Here is a 19,840-nt window from a genome sequence, read left to right on the forward strand (position 1 = left end):
TAAATACTGCAGTGATGTGAGAGGTTTACCTTGTGTCTCTGAGTTTTTGTTGAACATTTCCATACAGTTCCTTTAAGCTGACATTGCCAAAATGCTTTGAATTATCAGTTGCTTTATGGAATTGCAGTCTTTGAGTTTCATTAAAACACTTAGGAATTATTTTAATAATCATATGTGTGATTAGTGCCTGTTCAGTGCTGAATCTACAAATTCATTTTAAGAGTAAACATTGGGACAATGAAATATAATGCCAAATATGATTGCCCCTGTCAGAAAATACATTGCCTTATTTTATTAAAAATCACCAACAAAATACCATGAACAAAACATACAGTTTCTATTTATGGGCATTTTCTATTCTGCAATACCATGGTGTTTGCATGCCACAAGGCTATATCTAGCAGAGTTTTCATTTTGCCTGGGGTATGTACATAAATAGAGAGTTATAGTACCCTTTTTTTATGTGCACACATCTTATTATGTACAGCTTCCCCCAAAGTCCTATTTGGATTTTTGCTCTAATATAACAGTGCTCACACCATCAATGCTGAGTATTTATAAGAGAATGAAGATTTCCTGAAAATGATGATAATTTAACTATTAGCAATAATAGCATTATAACATTTTCAGTGATCCATTTGGCTTTAAGTACTTATTAAATAATATTTATTCCTAAAATATGTACCTATAAAATTAAATGAGATTGCAACATACAATAAAAAGACATTTCTCTCTAAACTCCAATTGATTCCATTCCTCACAGATACCTCTCCTTGTGTTCATTCTGCTTTTACTGTTTTCTGTGCTCTCTTTGAACCCTCAGCTCTTCTCTCTGATGTGTTGATATGCTTTTCCCCAAAGCTGCTCACTTTATCCACTTTCTCTACCCACTCATCCCCTTCTTGTTATTCTCTCATTCCCTACTGATATGGGAATAATAGGATCCCAAGGCTGTCCTTACAGTATAATCAAAGTATGAATTTCCAGGAGTTGGAAATTGCAGACCATTTTTATTATGTTTCTATAATAAAGCCAGGTAACATCGAGAGAATTAAAATGGCTTTTCCCTAGCAGATAACTTGGTAAAGATTTCTTCCCTTGGTTCTATTGTTTTAAGAGACTGGGAGCTGAAAAGGGGAATAGATTCACCAATTCTTTTTCTGGAAACACCTCTGTCTTTTACATGATATATATTCCCCTAGATCCTGGGAATATGTTGTAAACTTGTAACAGATGGTGATGAAGCTTCACATTTCTATACAATATATTTTTTGAGATTCTGTACCTACTGTATGTATCTTTCAGGGAAAATGACCTTGAATGAATAAAGTCACAGTCTGAAGGAAAAACACCCCTCAGATAGACTAGCATAGAAATGATGAGTCAAATGGGTTTTGTTTTGTTCCCCTTAGTAAGATAAAATAATTTCAAATGAAAAACAGAATGTTGAAATATAGGAATCAAAGGTCATCTTAACACTGGAGGTGTGTCTGTTAATTGTTCCAGGAAAACCAGTTAGGCATATTCTGTGCTGAACAGATACACATGGAAGATGGAATATCACCATGTGCAAGTAGAAACGCTGTTTGCTTCACTTGGGTAATGTTGGGGGCTTACCAAAATATGTTCTGGCACAAAATCTACCAGCATGAATGTTAGGAGGGTTCTAACACTGTGAGTGCTGATATTTTATGAATGTTTTATCACTGGCGAGAAAACAAGAAGTTTGCAATTGAATCAACAACATGTCAGACAGAAAAAAATATTAAAAAAAGAACATTAGTGGGAATTATTGATGTCCCTACTGTGAAAACAAACTGAAGTTAATAAGAAACTTGATCCTCTTAACTGATTAACAAAAGTCAAGTTTTAATTTCATAGCTTGTCAGTGCTGTTAACTTGAGCACTGGTTGTGTAGAGGGTACAGTATTGGGGGAAATTGCTGTATATTCAGTTACCCACCTCTTTTTTCGACAGCTTCAATGCACTGCTTTACAAACCGTGGAACTGTGGAATTTTCACGTTCACACACTGTGTGCAGATGAGAGCCAAAAATTTGATCTGCAAAAGAAACAAAGATGAGCTTCATTAAAATCCAAGCTTGCGTTGTTCTTTAATTTGATTCTGTTTCCATATCCACTGAATGATGAAATCTGCATCTTGCATAGGAATCGATTTTTTGCTTTAATTCCAAAGTGTCTATTGCAGACATACAAAGACCTAACTCCCTTCTCTGTGGAACAGGACTCCGGCCCCAGAGAAAGAAAACTAACACTCTGCCATCGATTAGGCAGGGATGACTGAGTAATTTATAGTCTCTCTGGGCTTAACTTTGTTGTCTATAAGATAATGACAAGGAATTAAGAAAACTTCTATAAAATAATTAATCTTAGCGAGTTAGGGTCTTAGTGTTTGAGAACAAATTTGTCAATGGTTATCAAAATTATGATGTTGTTAGTATATGTAGAAGATTCACCCTGTGGCTCAATGATATTCGAAGAAAGCAAGTTCCCGGAGACTTACTTTGAAGTGAATTTCTTCACATCTCTCCTGCCTTGAATGCCCTTCCTCTTCTCTAATCTAAGTATCCCCTTTCTTTTAGGGCTCAGCTCAGATGGCTCTTTCTCCATAAACTCTATCCTTCCTATCTCAGCTTTATGTCTCCTGTAACATAGGTTCTTTGGAATACCAGTTCTTCAGGATGTTAATAGGCGATGTGGGGGAAAAAGCCTGTAATCAAAATGGTTTAGCCACATTGGGTTAAACAAAGTTAAACAGGTTTCTTTCATGTGTACTTATTTTTAGAGCCTGTGTTATGCCAGTGTGCACTGGGAATCTCCAGGCGGGACTGGAGGATGCATTATTTCCCAAACTTATCTGAGTAAGATCCTTTTATTTCAAAGGGCATCTCTCCAGACTAATGTTTCCCAGAACACACTTTGTGAAATTCTAGCCTAGCCCTCTCATTTGGAACATGATTTATGCTACCTTGCATTGTGTATTTACACTTATAATATATGGAATGTATTTTCTCAAAGCAGATTCTGAGTGCTGCATTGCTTATATGTTCTTACGGTCACCAGTGCCTAGCACAAATGTGGGTCCATGGTATTCACACAAAGATTTTTTAAAACTGTGTTAAAATATATATAACATAAAAGTGTCCATTTTAACCACTTTTATGTGTACAGTTTAGTGGCATTAAGTACATGTGCATTGGTGTGCAACCATTACCACCATCCATTTCCAGAACCTTTTTAAACAGCATAGATGCTGATTACTGATAATGAAGCAAATATTTAGTAGGTTCAAGGGCTTCCCCTCTCGCACAGAATGAAATCCAATTCCCTAACATCACTTCCAAGGCAGTAAACGACCTGACCTTCCACCAATTAACTGATTTCATTTGCTTCCTCTCTACTCTCTCCCGCTCATCACTTGCCTGCCACCACTCTGTTGACATTGCTGATTCATGTTCTGCCTCAGGGACATTGCACTTATTATTTCCTCTGCATGGAGCTCTACTGCCCTAGCTCTCTGATCAAATGTCACCTTCTTATTGTAGCCTTTCCTATCCACCTTTAAATAAAACCTGGCAACCACTGCCAAGAGAACTCTCCATGCTGCCCCACCTTACTTTTCTTAGAGCACTTTTCTCCACCTGATATATTACATTGATATGTTTACTGGTTAGTTGCTTCCCTTGCTTAGAATGCAAAACCCAGGAGAGTAAGGACTATTCCTATTTCCTTTATTACTGGATCCCCAGTAACTCGACAACGTTTGGCATACATTAGAAGTTCAATAAATATTTATTGAATTATTGACTGTAAGACAGCATCTTAATCATCAGTGGAGGTCTTCAATGCATTTAAAACATATTTTTAGCAGAAGTGGGGAGAAAAATATAAAATGCAGCATAACAGAATGCTAAACGATGCATTATTACAAAGGGGTAGTCAACATGAACTGTGGTGAGACTTCAAGAAAGTCACGAATTCATCCATTTCTCAGAAAAGGTGATGGCTTGAATTGAGAACTTAGCAGAGAGGGAAAGAATTAAGGCTAAAACACCAATAATAATGTACTTCAATATGGAAATGTGCATTTTCTGCAAGAGAGAGGAAGAAGATAAACACAGTAAGATAGTGTAGAGAAGTGCGAAATAATCATAGGTATTTGTTTTGAATAGCTGGTCAAGTAACAAAGATTTGTTCAAAAACAGTGAGTCACCACTATAAGAAAGGATAAAATAAAATATTACTTAAGAAAACTAATCCAAAACTTCAGATTTGATCATTTAATTTGGCCAGAGGTTATAGTCAGGGGGAATTGTTATAGAGTAGAAAATCCTTTAATAGCAATCATAATTCAAATGAATTTCACAAATATTTATTATCTTCTATACTTGTAGTGATGAAGTAGGCATATTAGGTTGTGAAAAAGATATCAAGAAGTCATAATACTGTAAGGCTGAAAGAAATAGTCAAATAATATAAAAAATAGACTATAACAGGTATCATAAAAGGTACTCAGTGCTAAGCAGGATGCTCTATAGTATCGAGTTTTTTGTGTCATGTAGTGCAGATGCGGTGTTTGGTGGGGGCAGAGTGGAGGGAAGTTTGTGAGATGGAGATCATTCCAAAAAGATAGATTCCTGAATGGAGTGGTGTTAAAATCTGGAGAGAGGTTTCTTTTGTTTATTTATTTATTTTTTCTTCTGATAGGTAGATACAGGAAGATGAAGATGAAGGCATTCTAGTGTATTTACCGTTTCGTTCACTCAGTTATTTACCAAAAAAAAAAAAAAAAAAAAAATTCTGAGTGCCTGCTTTGCATCAGGACTTAGGAATGGCACTGGTAATACAATAACCAAGACTCAGTTCCTATGCTCTAAAAGTTTCTTGTCTAGTGTGGGCATCATATAACTAAACAGGTAAGAACATATCGTGAAAAATACTATACCTGGGGGAGAACAGATGCAATGGGAGCATGTGGCAGGGCAATCTGAACAGCCTTGAGTGCACATGGAAGACTTCCCAAAGAAGAAATGAATCCTCGAGGATAAGTAAGACTTAGATTGGAGAGGTAAGAAAGAGGACAAAAAGGGCATTTGGAGAAGATGGAGGAGAGGCAAACAAACACATCAATGATGAGAAGAATGTGGTGTGCTGAGGAAAACATTCACTCTTTCTTATTTAGAAAAATCTTGATGTATTAAGCTTTAAAAGGAGATGAAGATTATGTTATGAAGAGTCTTAAATATTAAGTCAGGTAGGTAATTATTTGAGAGTGTGCAAATACTATTGATTTCTTATACACACGCTATTCCCCTCCCAACTTCTTTCTTGTTTTTAAAATCCACTCATAAGACAGAACCTGAAAATGTTCTCCATTGACTTCTGCTTCCCCTATAGCTTTAGTTAGTTTAAATTAGATAGTTCTAGTTGGTAAAATGTAAGGGAACATGACTTGGGAATCTACAAGAGAAGATTTTTTTCCCTGATAAATGGAGAGGGGTATATGAAGACATTCTTTCTTTCTTCCTTCCTGCTTTGAACATCACTGTGCAATCATGCAATGCCTGGAGCTACAGCTGCAATCTTGTCACCATGAGGCAAGAAGCTTGCAAACAAAAGCTAAACATGATTAAAAAAGAAGGTACAAAAACCTGAGACCTCAACAATATTGTTGAACTTTTAAACCTATCCTAAAACACATTCTCTAGACTTCCTGTTATATGAATATAAAAATAATTAAATATAATATAAATAATTTTTAACTGGGTATTCTATCACCTGTAACCAAAAGATTCATAACCAAATTGGGGGCACAGATCGTGGGGAAGACTGAACACAGAGAGATTTGTTAAGAGGCTAATGTGATTGCTTGGGAAGACCAGAATCAGGATAGGCTTGTGGTAAATTTAATCATCATTGAGAATTCATCTCATCTTCTCTGAATTAGATTCATACATTCACCACCTCTGCCATCTGACTGTGTAGTAAACTCACTAGCGTGGGCAACATTTATTTTCCTCATTTCACTGCTATAGGGCTTGGCCATATGACTTGCTTTGGACAACGTAGCATGTGTAGAAATGATGTGTCAATTCAAGACTGAGGCCTTCAGACACATTACAGATTTCTACTCATCTCCTTGCGTCTTCACTATTGCCAAGGCAAGAGTTTCCCTGGGTAGCTGCTGCCCCTTCAGTCTGGGCTCCAGAGTAAATACATATAGCACAGAACTGAGGTCAACCCTCAGTGAGGAGACAAGTCCAGTCAGACCTACAACTTAAAGCAGAGCTGTCCATTCAAGCTTGCCCTAAACTATCTGACCCACAGACACATGAAAAATAAGTGCTTTTTGCAGTTTGCCACTGAGATTCTATGTTTGTTTGTTGGGCAGCAATAGCTTACTGATAAAGATGATAATAGGAGTCTGGATTTTTGGTGATCTAAGCTATGCTGTGAGAATGAAAACAAAGAGGGGTGACAGGACATGGAAACCAAAACTGGGGAGCAAATAAATAGAGAAAAAAATCTAAATTTGGTTAGAACGTGGAAATATGCATTCGTTTAGAGTCAACCCTAAGGAGGAGTCTCAAAGGAAATTTCTCTCACCTTAAAATTTAAACTCATTATGTTTTATGTTATATTATGGCATTTCTTATTATGTATTCTCTCCAGATCAATTCAATTCTATTTAATTCAATTCAGCAAATATTTCATAAGCACCTACCATATGCAGGGCATTGTAAAGAATGCAAAGATTGACATTCATCCATAGCTATCTATTACATGCCCACCGTAGCCCAGACAGTGTGCTCCATCCTAAAGATGCAATGATCCATGAAGCATGATCTCCTACAGTGTAGGGGGAAGAACAGCTCTCAAAACCAGTTATAATATGATGTGATTAGTGCTATTGCAAGGGCGCTCAATAATAAATAGAGAAGATATATTTAGCCAGGCAAAGGTCAAAGTACTTTATATATTTTAACTTATTTAATCTTTATAACAATCCTTAACACTTTGGTGGTAGATACTATTACCATCCTGATTTTATAGGAGAGAAAACTGAGGCACAAAGATATTGAGCCGTTTGTCCATAGTTACAAAACATCAGGCTCTGGGGGAAAAAAAAAAGATAAGGACCTGAACTAAGACAATGGAGAGATGGGGTGATTCAGTGGGATTTGTAAACTGGATGCAGGAGGTGAGCCAACCCACCAGGCAAAGAGGACTTTCAGGTTTTTTGCTTGGTTGAAGGAGACTAAGATGCTGAAAACTGAGGGTTTGGAGAAGAAAAGAGAGATTGATATTTAGAAGTTAGGATAGCATTTCAGACACAGTAGAACACTGATGGGATATCCAGGTGAAATTCAGAGACTATTGCTGATCATAAGGAAAATGGCTTTCATAGAATGAAACTGAGAAGCAGATGTTTGTGGTAAAGATTTGAAGAGAAGGTAAGAAGCAGAGATAGCAAATAGACTCCCTTTTTTAGAAGTTTAGTGGTGGGAATTCACTAATTATAAGGAAAGACGGGACTTGGGGAAAGATTTTCATTTGGGGTGGATAGGAGAGAATTTCGATTGCAGAGTGTTTCTGATTGCCAGAATGCTCTAGAGGGGGTGAGGTGCCCTTTTGGCTGCTTTCGGTTGCTATAATGCCTGGGGTGGGGGAGGTGTGCTACTGCCACTTACTGGGTGGTCCAGGTAAGTGCAGGCAATCCCTCACTGGGAGAGAAAACAATCCCTCCCTGATTGCCAATAAGGCCCTGGTGAAAAAAGAGCTTAGATATGTTGAACTTCATTAGATAGAAGGGAGACGTTTGCTTTCACTAGTTACCAGAAAGGTCAAAAAATTCCATCTCACTTACATCCTGCCTTTAAAGTGGCTATACTAACCCAAGAAGGTATGGCTCTGTAGTAGAAGGACCTAGCCTTCCAGGTAAACCTGATTGAATCAAAGGTTGTCATGTGGCCCAAGCTGGGTCAATGCAATTCGCCCTGCAAAAGTTTTAGAATTGGAACACTACAGCCTGAGGTGGTATCAGAGACACTACCTGCTCCAGGGATTTGAATTGAAAGGCTGTCTAGATTTAGACACTACAGGGCAAAAGCAGCCATTTGGGGAGATGGTGATGTGCAATGAATGAGTGTCACTGAAGCTAATATGCAGAGAGAGGTGAATGAAACAGACACACCTCAACTTCTCACTTCCTGATGCCTAGGCACCATATATGGTTGCCATGGAGGTGCATTAGAAGTTAGAGGGAATTTCAGTTTAATGCAACTAGACAAATTTGGTTAGCACATGGATACAGCATTGTCTACAAGGTTTCAAAGAGGGCTTACAATCACAATAGAAAGGACCAGCCTTGGGAAAATAACTAAATGAGGCCCCCTGTTACAGATGATGCTGGTTAGGAAGAGTATGTTGTACGTCTGTTGGTTTTGCTGGCCCTGGAACTATTCTTCTATCCTCCGGTAAGAGCACCCTGGTTTTCCTTTGGGGATGATACTTTCTCATTCTGCTGCCATTTGTTTTGAGTAGTGCTGACCTCACCAGCTCCAGCTCCAGGGATGAACATGAATTTCCTCCCCCGGCCGCAGTAATTGGTTCAGACATGAACACATGACCCAGTGGGATCTGGGCAAGCAAATCCTGAGGCTTCTTTTTTTTAGTGCTACTGGGAAAGAGGAGCCCTCTTGCTATAGGAGTTGGTAAACTATGAGGATATGAGTCTAAGCTTCTAGAAGTTATATTGCCAGCTTCTGGGAAAACATACTGGAGAATTAAGCCAACAGAGTGGAAAATAGCTGAGGGATGGAGGAGATAGATTCGATAGCATTTTGTGCCCAGAGGTCCAGTCATGTCTGAAGCTATCCTTGTCCCTTGGACTTTTCAGTTAAGTAGTCCAATAAATTCCATTCCTACGTTTGCAGTTTGTATATGTTTCTATCAGTTACAACTAAAAAACAACTTGACTACAACATTAGCCTTCAACATTACATGGTGAATTATATAACGTGGAGGAGATGGTGTTATACATGAAACGACTTTGCAAAGTCAAAAGTGCTATCCAAAGGAAGTAAATAATAGAGATTTAGCTTAGACATCATTGTCCAATTTAGGGGCTGTTGTAGGATTGCCACCCATCTGTAACTCTGATACAGTCCAGAGTTTGATACACCAAGGAAGACCATTCAATTATAGGAATGTGTTTGAACCACAGAACCTTCTATCTTAAAACCGTGTAAAGAAAGGGGGAGGGAGAGAGAAGGTGTTTTGTTTTCTTGGCAAGCATTGATGACCTAGCTTTTGCCCCCTAAACTTCCATGCTTGCTAGGCTGGCACAACATTAAAGATTATTTCTGCTTTTCCCCTCCTTATGGCATTCCAAAAAAGGGAGCCGTCCCAGAACCCTGAGCTCCCGGCTCCCCATCTATAGTCCCATCTGTGGGCTCACTGGTAATCCTTTATTCCTCTCTTAACAACTTTTTGTATTTAGAAAACACCTCTTGCTAGGGGTGCCAATATTTTCAGAATGCTCTGCAAATGCCTATGGCCTTGGCTGGTGTGATCATTACATCTTTGTTCTCCTGCTTCAGCGCTTGTACCAGGGGTGGCAGGCAACACACTGGTTGGAGAAAATCCATTTTCTGTAATTTTTCTTTGAAAGCATCTTTTGGTGAGAAAAACAAATAGACCTTCCACATGACTGCACTTACAAATCATGTTGTTTACATAATGAATTAGAGTTTAACTAGGGAATGGTGGTTTTTAATCTTTAAGCTCTCAAACTTTTGACTGATTTAGTTAGTTCATCAGCATAACCAGGTTAAGCCTCCCAGATCACAAATTAGCTTCATTCTCCCTCATCTCTGCTATATATTTTTGGACAAAAAATGAAAAGAACACCCAGTAATGGGATCCTTGTCAGTTACATTCCAAATGAATCAAAACTATGAGGAAAACTACTCAATAGAGGCAGTTAAATGTTCAAATAATGTGACGGTGTTATCATCATTTACGTAGGGAGACAGTCTCCACATGCTTTTCAAAATGATGTTATTCTGCTTTCAGGACAGAGGCCTATTGCGGCCACTCTAGTGAATTTTAAAGAAGAAAAACAAATTACCTAGAACTACATACATGAAGAAATAAAGAGGGGAAGAGAAAACAACAACAAAAAACTGAACTGTTTGGACACACACACATATTGGATAATTATTTTGGTAAGGAGGCATATTCATCAAGGATTTTGGCTACAATAGAAAAAAAATCCACTGTGGCTATCTTAAGCAAAGAAAAATTTATTCAAATGATGGTGAAGGATGGGGGGTAGGAGGAAACTCAAAGAATTTACTGAGAACTAAAAGTAATTTATAACTGAATCACTTTGCTGTACACCTGAAACTAACACAACATTGTTAATCAACTCTACTCCAAAATAAAATAAAAAATTAAAAAAAAATTAATTTGTTAATTCCTCAAAGAAATTACTGGAGGCAAGGGACCAGTCTTAGAGATGTTTAATCCAAGGTTCTCAGGAGATCCACAAAATAAGAAAAAGGAAATAGAGCAACTGCCTTGTAACTCTGAGAGCTGGGTCAGGATGCTATATGCATTGTCACCTCCACCACCAGTACTGTCCTAGTGACTTCTGTTCATCAATTACTCGAGATCTGAAGTTCCAATAGACAATGTCCAATGGGGCTGAGATTTTGTCTAAAAAATGGGTTGAAATGAGAAAAAATACAGTCCATGTAGCTTCCATAGTAGGTAGCATTCACTTGGAAATTTTCTCCCTCTGGACTGCCACACACATGGGCAGATCATTTCCCAATAGGTTGCTACAAGGGCAGGGCAGTGGAGAGTGGAGGGCTAAAATAATATTCTCAACACAGGTAATTTCAGCAATTTAACTGATTTCATCTTTGATTTTAAACTGTAAGTGACATTTGGTTTTCCTTTTGGGAGTAGGTTTCCAGACCAAAACTTTCAGATTGCTTATGAGGGAATCGTATTTCTATTCTTATATTTTCTCCACTTCCATTCTTACATTTTTCTCTTCCTCACCTTTAAAATACCCACTATATGAGCCCCCATCATATGACTTTCCCACAACTTTACTGAATAGTTTTGGAGAAATAGGTGATTTAAGTTAAGAACTATAGTTTACTGATGGCTTATGTCTTTGAATTAAGATGCGGAAAAATACGTTTAATGCTAAAACACTAGCACTGAACTTAATCTCTCTTAAGTGCTTCGGAAGGTACCGTATTGTCTTATGATGCCTCAGGGCTTTGATTAAAAATATCAGCTATTGTTTTTTGTTACACAGATATCAAAAATTGGGCTGATACACAGTTGAGTCTCTAATATACACTGAAAGTAAATCTCTCTCATTGCCTTGTTTACTTGTGATTTCTTTTCTCCTAAGAGTCAAGTACAGGGAAAAGCTTAATTATTTTAACTTTTAGGTAGCTTGGAATCTAAATAAATAGGAATTTAAAGTATATACACTTCTGTGTATAGTTCCTCCACATGTTTATTCATATTTTTGGATCTCATCTACTAACAGACTTTAAAGTCGCTGGTGGAAAATGATAATGTCTACTCTGGAAAGACTGGCCTGGAGGAAACTGGCTTAGGCTCTAGGGGGATCTTCTCAAACAAGGGTAGGCTGGGGTCTGCAGCTTCCAATAGATGTTGGACAGTTGGCTGCAAGGGTGGCATCCTTTGACAAGATCGGCCCAAAGATGAGTGTCAGAGACAAGCTAGCTGCCATCCAGACAGTATGGTGAGTTCTTCCCCAGTCCTTTCCATGTTTTCTCCTTCTTCCCTTTTCAGGCTTCCAGCCGTCTCCACATTTCACAATTTCACCCTCAACCCCAAACAGTGCTTCTATGAAGTACTTTCTGGCCCTTGTTTTAAGCTCCTAAACTCATTAAAAATAGATCTCAACTCAATTTTGGTCCAGTTAATGCAATGGACACATTGGTGGGTCCACTAGTCAGGAAGGAATTTGTATCTTAAAAGAAGAGTTTATTAACCCAAATGTAACAAGGAGAATAAAATTTTTCTGTATTTGTCTCCCCTAGGCAACACTTTGCCCTATACTTCTCCTTACCTCTGCTTACCCAGAGCAACACAATACATAAATTACACACATACACACACACACCCTCCCCTTATATGTGTGTGCACAGAATCACAATACTAAAGAGAATGGTTTGACCAAGTGAATGTTACTGCATTTTTGTATTCATCCATTCAATCTATCCATCCCTGAATATTTTTCAGTGCTTTTGGAGGATGGAATAATGAACAGAACACTCTGTCTTTACACAGTCTGTATGTAAATGGGGGAAACAAACACATAAAGACATTAACATGGAATGCAATGTCAGATGGTGATAGGTGCTATGAGAAAATAAAGCATGGCAGGGACATAGAGAGTAAGAGAGAGGTGTTGTCAGGGCAGACATTTGCTAGACAGTGGGGTTGAGCAGAGACCCAAAGAAGTGAAGGCATGAGCCATACCAATGACACAGGCAGAGCATTTCATCACAGGAGTAGCAAATGGGAGTAAGTTGCGTACCTTGGAGGAGCAGCAAGAAGGCCAGTGTAGCTGGAGTGAAATGATAAACAGGAAGTATGGCTGAGGATGAACCTGATAAGGTAGCCTGGGGGACAAAGCAGGTAGGACCCTATAGGTCACAGGAAGGGCAACAGATATTATTTTAAGTATGATTTTATTCTAAGTAATTGGAAATTATTGAGCAGGAAAGTGACTTAAAGTGATTTATGTTTTTAAATGATCTTTCTAGTTGCCATGTGGAGGCTATATGTAAGGGCGTCAGGAAAAGAAGCAGAGAGGCCAGTTGGGGGCTGGTGAGATAGTCCAGTGAGAGATGATAGTGCTTAGGTAGGGTGGTGACAGTGGAAGTAACTGAGAGTGGTTGAATTTAGAATATATTTTTAAGATGGGAGTTGTTGATGAGAGTAGAAGAGACAGAATAGCATGGAGGGTGACCCCAGCTGACAAAGAGCAGAGGTATTTCCTGAGGTCGAGAGCACGTGGAAGCCAGGAAGCCAAGGGTTGCTCTAGGTAAATGTGAGATGTCTACCAAACATCCTAGGAGATGTCAAATAGATGTTTGAACATGCAAGACTAGAGTTTCAAGGGTCTGGAGTTTGAAGCTGAAGTACTAAGTTTGGAAAGCTTGCAGATGGAATCTGAAGCCACAGGGCTGGAATATTTCAGCCCTGGAATATTTGAATAGTGCTCAGTAGTCTGTGAAGGAGAAGGAAAAGAAAAGAGAAATCCAAAGACTTAACGTAGGAGTAGCCCAACATTGTGAGGCTGGCGGGAGGAGCAGGCTCTACCAAAGGAGCACCCATGGGCATAAGAGTTTCCACAAGAAGGATGAGAAATTGTAAATAAATAGCAATTCTAAAACCACTGAAAGATTTCATGTCCTGCTTCCTTTCTTTCCTACCCTCTTTTAGGCAATAACAAAGCAGAGCAAAGTAAGGTGATCTCTATCTACCAGAGATAGTTCACAGTCTCCTTGGAAGGTATTAAAATATTCAACCAATGAAATTATAGCTTGGGGATAAAGAAAAGAGAGGACTAATTCAGAATGAGGAAGACAGGGATGGATTTACAGAGTTGGTAACTTTGAGCTGGAGGACTAAAAATGAATAGAAGTTTACTATATAGAGTAAGCTGGAGAAGAATATTCAAGGTGAAGGAAGCTTTACACAGTAGAACAAGACAGATGTAATTTCTTCCTCTTTCCTATAGAAATATATGTATTTCTATTGCATCCTATTACATTCCCTTCTGGATGCCAAGTGAAATATATATGAATGAGTGAATGAATGAATGAATGAATGAATAAGAGAAGAGAATGTATAAAAGAAAGTGACTTTTATGTAAAGATTGTGCCACGGTCACTTGAGTATGAAAGAAATATATTTCAGTTTAGTTTGCATTAGTGCATTTTGGATGACTGACATGGCCAAATTTTGCTTAGCAAAGACTGATTATTTATATTTTAGGTTGACAATACTTTCTGTTTTTCCTTTGCCTGTCCTCATTTTATTAGAATTACACAGGGGTCTACAAAAGGAAAAGGGAATAAAATTCAAAGATGTCAAACTTTGCTACCTTAACCCTATTTGTGTACATTTTATGTTTTTAAAATAGAAAACTGTCCATGGAATTCAACTGCTCAAGCACACAACTTACTGCAATTATTCTGAAATTAAAACTTTAATAGGTTGGGTTGTCTACTTACTTTACTTAGTAGGAACTCCACTGCAGTTAAAATTACTGTGAAATCAGTACTTTTATTTCTGTTTGAGTGATGAGACTAAGAAGAAAACTTGATACATAAAATTTATTCAGATATTTGATTGAATTAATTCTAAATGATTTAATAAAATTACCTTTTTAGCCCAAACAAATATGGACTAAAGTTGGAAATGTCATTCAGTGATCGATAAAAGTTGAAAGTTTCTTCTAGGGTGGAGAAGGAGTGGAAATTTTGACTCACTCTGGATTTAAGTAAAATCTAGGAAAGAACAATGTACTTTTCCTAATATCGGCATAGATTTGTTAGAATCCCAGGTGGTAAGACTTCAATTTATTTGCATGAATGCATAGTTCAATAAGAAAAGATTCAAATTTAGTTGGAGTAAAACTGCTTAATGATTTCAAATATTACGTGTAATATATTAATATAATGGGTTTGAATATCTATAATGGAGTCTCTTTCATTTGGGTCTTAAGGGTGTTCTCACAGCCACTAATGCTGAGTGCTAGGTATATACTGAAGCACCTAAGAGGAAAGCACTTTAGGTTAAAAGCACTTTCTCTTCTCAGCCTCGGGTTAAAAGCTATTTCAGGATTCTGTTAAAGGCATTCTTTGGTCCTCAGCTTCAGCTTAAAAGCTGCTTTGAAGAAAAGTGCTTTGAGGCAGGTAAAGGATTTTATAATAAACCAGATTAAGAGCTGGGGAATCATGTGGCTCTGTGGAAGTGTTGGCTAGCTCCATGGAGGTGTGGTGTATACTCTGCACAGGTTTGCCTGTTCCCTGTGGTCCACTGATTATTTTATGCAAAGAAACTGAAAAAACATTTCCAGGAATATAATTGGAGAGAAGGGGTTATGAGCCCAAATTTAGTAGTCCATGATGCACACATTTCCGAAAACATTTTGTCTCTTTTGGGTTTCCAGTCAAACACGGTGTGTATTTCTTTTTCAGCCCTTACTGTAGAAAGCAACTATGCAGTAACATTTCTAAAACACCTTATCCTGTCCCGAAGCTGTCCACAGAACTGAGTAAATAGATATCTCCCTGGGAGATGCACTTTGCATATTGCACATGAACATGCAATATCAGTTTATTTCATACTCTTTATTTATATTACTTTCCCAGCTAACAGGGCCTCCCATGGGGGGATGGGCACACTTAAAGATAAAATGGAGTACCTCAGTTGGGTCTGCCTACTGAATTGGCAGAATCATGGTCACCACCCAGATGTCTAATTGCAGGTATTGATATTCGTTGGTGAAAACACAGTGACTTGAGAGGAATTTTGAGCTTGTGGAGGTCAATGGGAAGTCTGAGAGATGGCAAAATGGTTTATGTAACCCAGCTGAGTCCCAGGGAGTAGATCTGAGTTCTGTTGAGGAAAGGGCCTCAGACAGAATGGAAAGAAGCTGTTTTCTCACTTTGTGAGATTCAATGCCTAAGCGCTATTGCTTCAGGACCTAAAATACCAAGTGAAACGTGCAGGTGGCTGGGGAGAAGAGCATTCTTACTGTTTTCTCTGGAGACAGACTGAACCCAGAAATGCAGTGGAACCAGAGGAATCAAAGCACTGTATGGCACCCAGAAGTTTTTGTAGGTTTGGAAACTCCTGGACAGTACCTAGGCAGTGAAGCAGGCATCGACTGGAAGATGCTGGCTGCCTGTGGCCTGGTGAGGTGCCTTCCTTGGCCAGTTTGTAGGCAGTGGGGTATCAAAGAAGAAGAATCAAAGGAGAAGAACATGAGGAGGGCAGTTCTCCTCAGATGTGATACATTCCAGGTGCTCCCAGAAATAGCTAGGGAGAGCTTGGAAACAGAGAAAGGCTGAATTGTTATGATTATACAGGTGGGAGCCATGACGTGATAATTGTGCCTTAATGTCGGTGTTACTTCACATATTCACAGGCTGCTGGGGCATGGCCCATTGAGGTTATATAGGAATTAAGTAAACTTAATTCCATAATATAGCTTTCTAATACAATCAGCCCTCCACATATGCAGGGATGCAGAACTGGCAAATACAGAGGAACGACTGTACTATGGCATTTTATATACTGGACTTGAGCATCCTCAAACTTTGTATCTGCTGGGGTCCTGGCACCAATCCTTTGTGGATAGTAAGGGACAACAATATATATTTTCACTGGTCTTTTAAAATGGAGCCAAGTTGGCAGGGTATGGACATGATTTTTTTTTTTTTTTTGATATAGAATACTTCTTCCTAGGCAGTGTCTAATTTTGAAGGAAGGAATCTTGCATTATACATATTCTTGGGCCCAGTATCCAGCCCATCACTTACCACATGGTGGATCCTCAATAAATGTTCATCAAACAAATAAAAATATATAATGGGTACTGAATGAATAATAAAATTGCTTATAAAATAAAGTACAAGCTCCTTAGCCTGGCACTATGCAAAACACCTGCCACAACGACTTCTCATCAAACCCTCTGCATTTCATCCAAGCCACCATTCCCCATGCTTTCCTACAATTGGGCACCTTGGATGTCTTACCCATTTCCTCACATATCCAAATGCTCTAAGTCAAGATTAAGCTCAAAGACCATAGAATAAAATAAATATTAATCTTACCCACACTTTTTCCACTTGTAATTTTCCCAAATCTATAGCCTGAATGCCCCTTGAAGCATTTGACATTTGATATATTATGCGTATTTGTTGTACATTTTCCCCCCTCACTCACTTCTTGGCAGATTCTGCTTTATGTAACTTTGTATCCTCTTAGAACATAGTGATTTAGAGAATATGTATGAGTAGGCAATATGAAAAACCATCAAAGCTTAAAGAAATGCAAGCATAGTTCTTTTGCGGTACGTGGGCCTCTCACTGTTGTGGCCTCTCCCGTTGCGGAGCACAGCCTCCAGACGCGCAGGCCCAGCGGCCATGGCTCACGGGCCCAGCCGCTCCGCAGCATGTGGGATCCTCCCGGACCGGGGCATGAACCCGTGTCCCCTGCATCGGCAGGCGGACTCTCAACCACTGCGCCACCAGGGAAGCCCAAGCATAGTTCTTTATTCTCGTCATTGGATACCGCATGCAATGCTACAAGCACAGCGTGAAGCACACAGAATGCTCAATATATTGGCTTTTTTAACGCAATGTCACAAAAATCTCACCATATTTTATCTGGTTTGCAATTTTCAGAATACCTACTCTGCATTCAGGACAAGGCGAACTTGCAATATGCAATGCAATAGTAAGAGTAGAATTAGGAGTATAAGAAAGGATCGTTATTACTTGCTACGCTGATTGTTCTTTATACAGTATCAACATTCCTAAAAGGCATTATCTGGAAAGTGTTAAGACAGAAAATTTCATTACCTTGCCTCAATTCACAAAAAATAAGTAGCAGAGCCAAGACTAGACTTCAAATCTACTTCAAAATTCAGCCATCTTTAGGGCTTAATGACTGTAATACATTGTTTCCCTGAGTAAAGTAGAATACATATAGCTCTTTCAAATGGCACAGTGAGAGTTTGTCACTACTATCTCATCACTTCACACCACATGTCTCCAGACCCAATAGGGAAAATAGTCTTTCATATATTTCATTATTTCAAGTGTTCTTTATGTACTTAAATATCACACAAAACTAAGTACAGTTTTGTATTCAAGTATCTCTTTTTCCCAAGAATGCACGGCATTGCTGCGTTTCTTGGAAGATATTCTTGGAGCCTAGGATTCTAGGCTGGTGATAATGGAGCCAACAGCCTGGGACCCTTGTCCAGCAGAGGCTGCCTCAACCACTCCTAGCCTCCAGATGGTGTGGCAAATGGATTAGCACAGACTCCTTCTAGCAGATCTCAGTTGAGTGTCTGCCATTTAGCTCAGTAGGCAAAACTGAAGCTCAGTACACATATCCATGGCAGCTTCTCAGAATCAGAGAACTGCATCTGGGAGACAAAAGCCTCCTCTGGGCTTTTGGTAGTGCTCATACTATAATAACTGATTGTAGGAACAAATGGCTTTGGATTATCACATGGAAGTGTTTTCCACTAGAACTTTACACAAAAGTACTTACTGCCTTCTCCAGAATTCCTCAGATTAGATGTCTCATCTCCCTAACTTTCTCCAATGTGCTATTTATTCTCTATCTTCTTTCTGGTCCTGGACCAGGGTTGTGGTCTTTGTTTCTCCCACTATCTACCTCCTGCCGATCAGTCCCCTCTGAGGTCACAGTTCCCTGGCCAGGGTTTCTGTTTCCCATTCTGTCCTCCGCGATGCAGCATGAGACAGGCATATATCTACTAATGTAGTGCCCTGGTATGTGGCACCGTATGGTCACATTTGGAAAGCTTATATTCCTATACTGCATAGCCACCCTTGAAATACTTTCTCCATATTACTGTGGCATCTTGAGTTGAACATAACCTGACACACAGATGTAATTGTCTCTCCTCTTGTGTGATGGACAGTTTATTTCTAGCCAATATTACTTTTCTTCAATATTATTCATTCATACTATAAACATGTGATCTTTCTGATTAAAGAGGTATGCATACAAGTGTGTACATGAATAAAAAAACCTTATGCTAGAGAATTTGAGACATCTGACATCACTGGGAATACTGCCTTTGATGAAGAGAGGATCTAACCTTGCTTTTTTTCCCCCTAAAATGTTTGACTTCTTCAACTGGTAATTATGTAAACAGATTTATAACCAAAAAGGGCTCTCAATTCCTCTTTTGACATGTTAATTGTTTCTAAAAAACATTAAGTGAGGTCCTGTCAAATTCTTTACATAATATTGAATGTTCTCCTATGCTAATTACTCTTTTTAAGATGGAAAAATTGTAACATGCTCAGGGCTCCAGTGCATTTGAAATGTAGAGTCACAAAAGATGTAAATACAGTATTTCACTGTTCAGAGAAGGAATGTATGAAGTGGTGCAAATGATGAGGGAGTCTGGGTGAATAATGGCTTTTCTGAAATTTAGATTATTTGGAATATCAAGATACAAAGATATCCTCAAGACATTATTTCCAGACCATCTGCTTTCTTACTTCTCAGCCTCTAGTGCATCATAGATTCCACCGTTGTGAGGTTAACTGAGGGCAGTCCTCTTCCGCCTGCATCATTTCTTTTCCTTCTATGAGTCTGAGTTCCAAGTTCAAAGGGATAAGTTAGGAGTGATATATTCAAGTTAATGACCCTCACATGTGTTTAACTTGGACGACATCTCCTCTAAAATCTCCCTCCTGTCTAATATGGGTAGATAAGAAAATCATTAAAAAATTGGAGCTCAACAACTGCTGAAAGAGAATGAAAATTTCTCTCCTTTGCTCTTACATTTCTAAGGGAATTAAATCTTATGAAAATGTCAAACCTTGTAACAACCTCTTAGATGACTATCTGCACGAGTTATCCATCACAACACAAAGCATGATTCAATGGCTGGATGCATCTCAGGAAGGCATCAAGTTAGGCAAGTTTAGGTTATAATTTGGGGCAAAACTTCAGCAGTAAATATATAACAA

The 19,840-nt window shown here is 38.6% G+C and overlaps 1 protein-coding gene across 2 annotated transcripts in view; it reads right to left on the bottom strand.

Annotated features, from left to right (window-relative positions):
• Positions 1 to 19,840, bottom strand: part of ARHGAP15 (Rho GTPase activating protein 15) — a 618,549-nt gene that overhangs the window by 225,239 nt on the left and 373,470 nt on the right. For both annotated transcript variants that reach the window (XM_081242631.1, XM_081242630.1), the window contains exon 10: positions 1,963 to 2,061. In XM_081242631.1, coding sequence (XP_081098757.1) covers positions 1,963 to 2,061 — 99 coding nt within the window. The remainder of the gene's footprint in view (positions 1 to 1,962; positions 2,062 to 19,840) is intronic.

This window comes from Mesoplodon bidens (assembly GCF_964165515.1).
Source record: "Mesoplodon bidens genome assembly, chromosome: 8".
NCBI lineage: Eukaryota > Metazoa > Chordata > Mammalia > Artiodactyla > Ziphiidae > Mesoplodon > Mesoplodon bidens.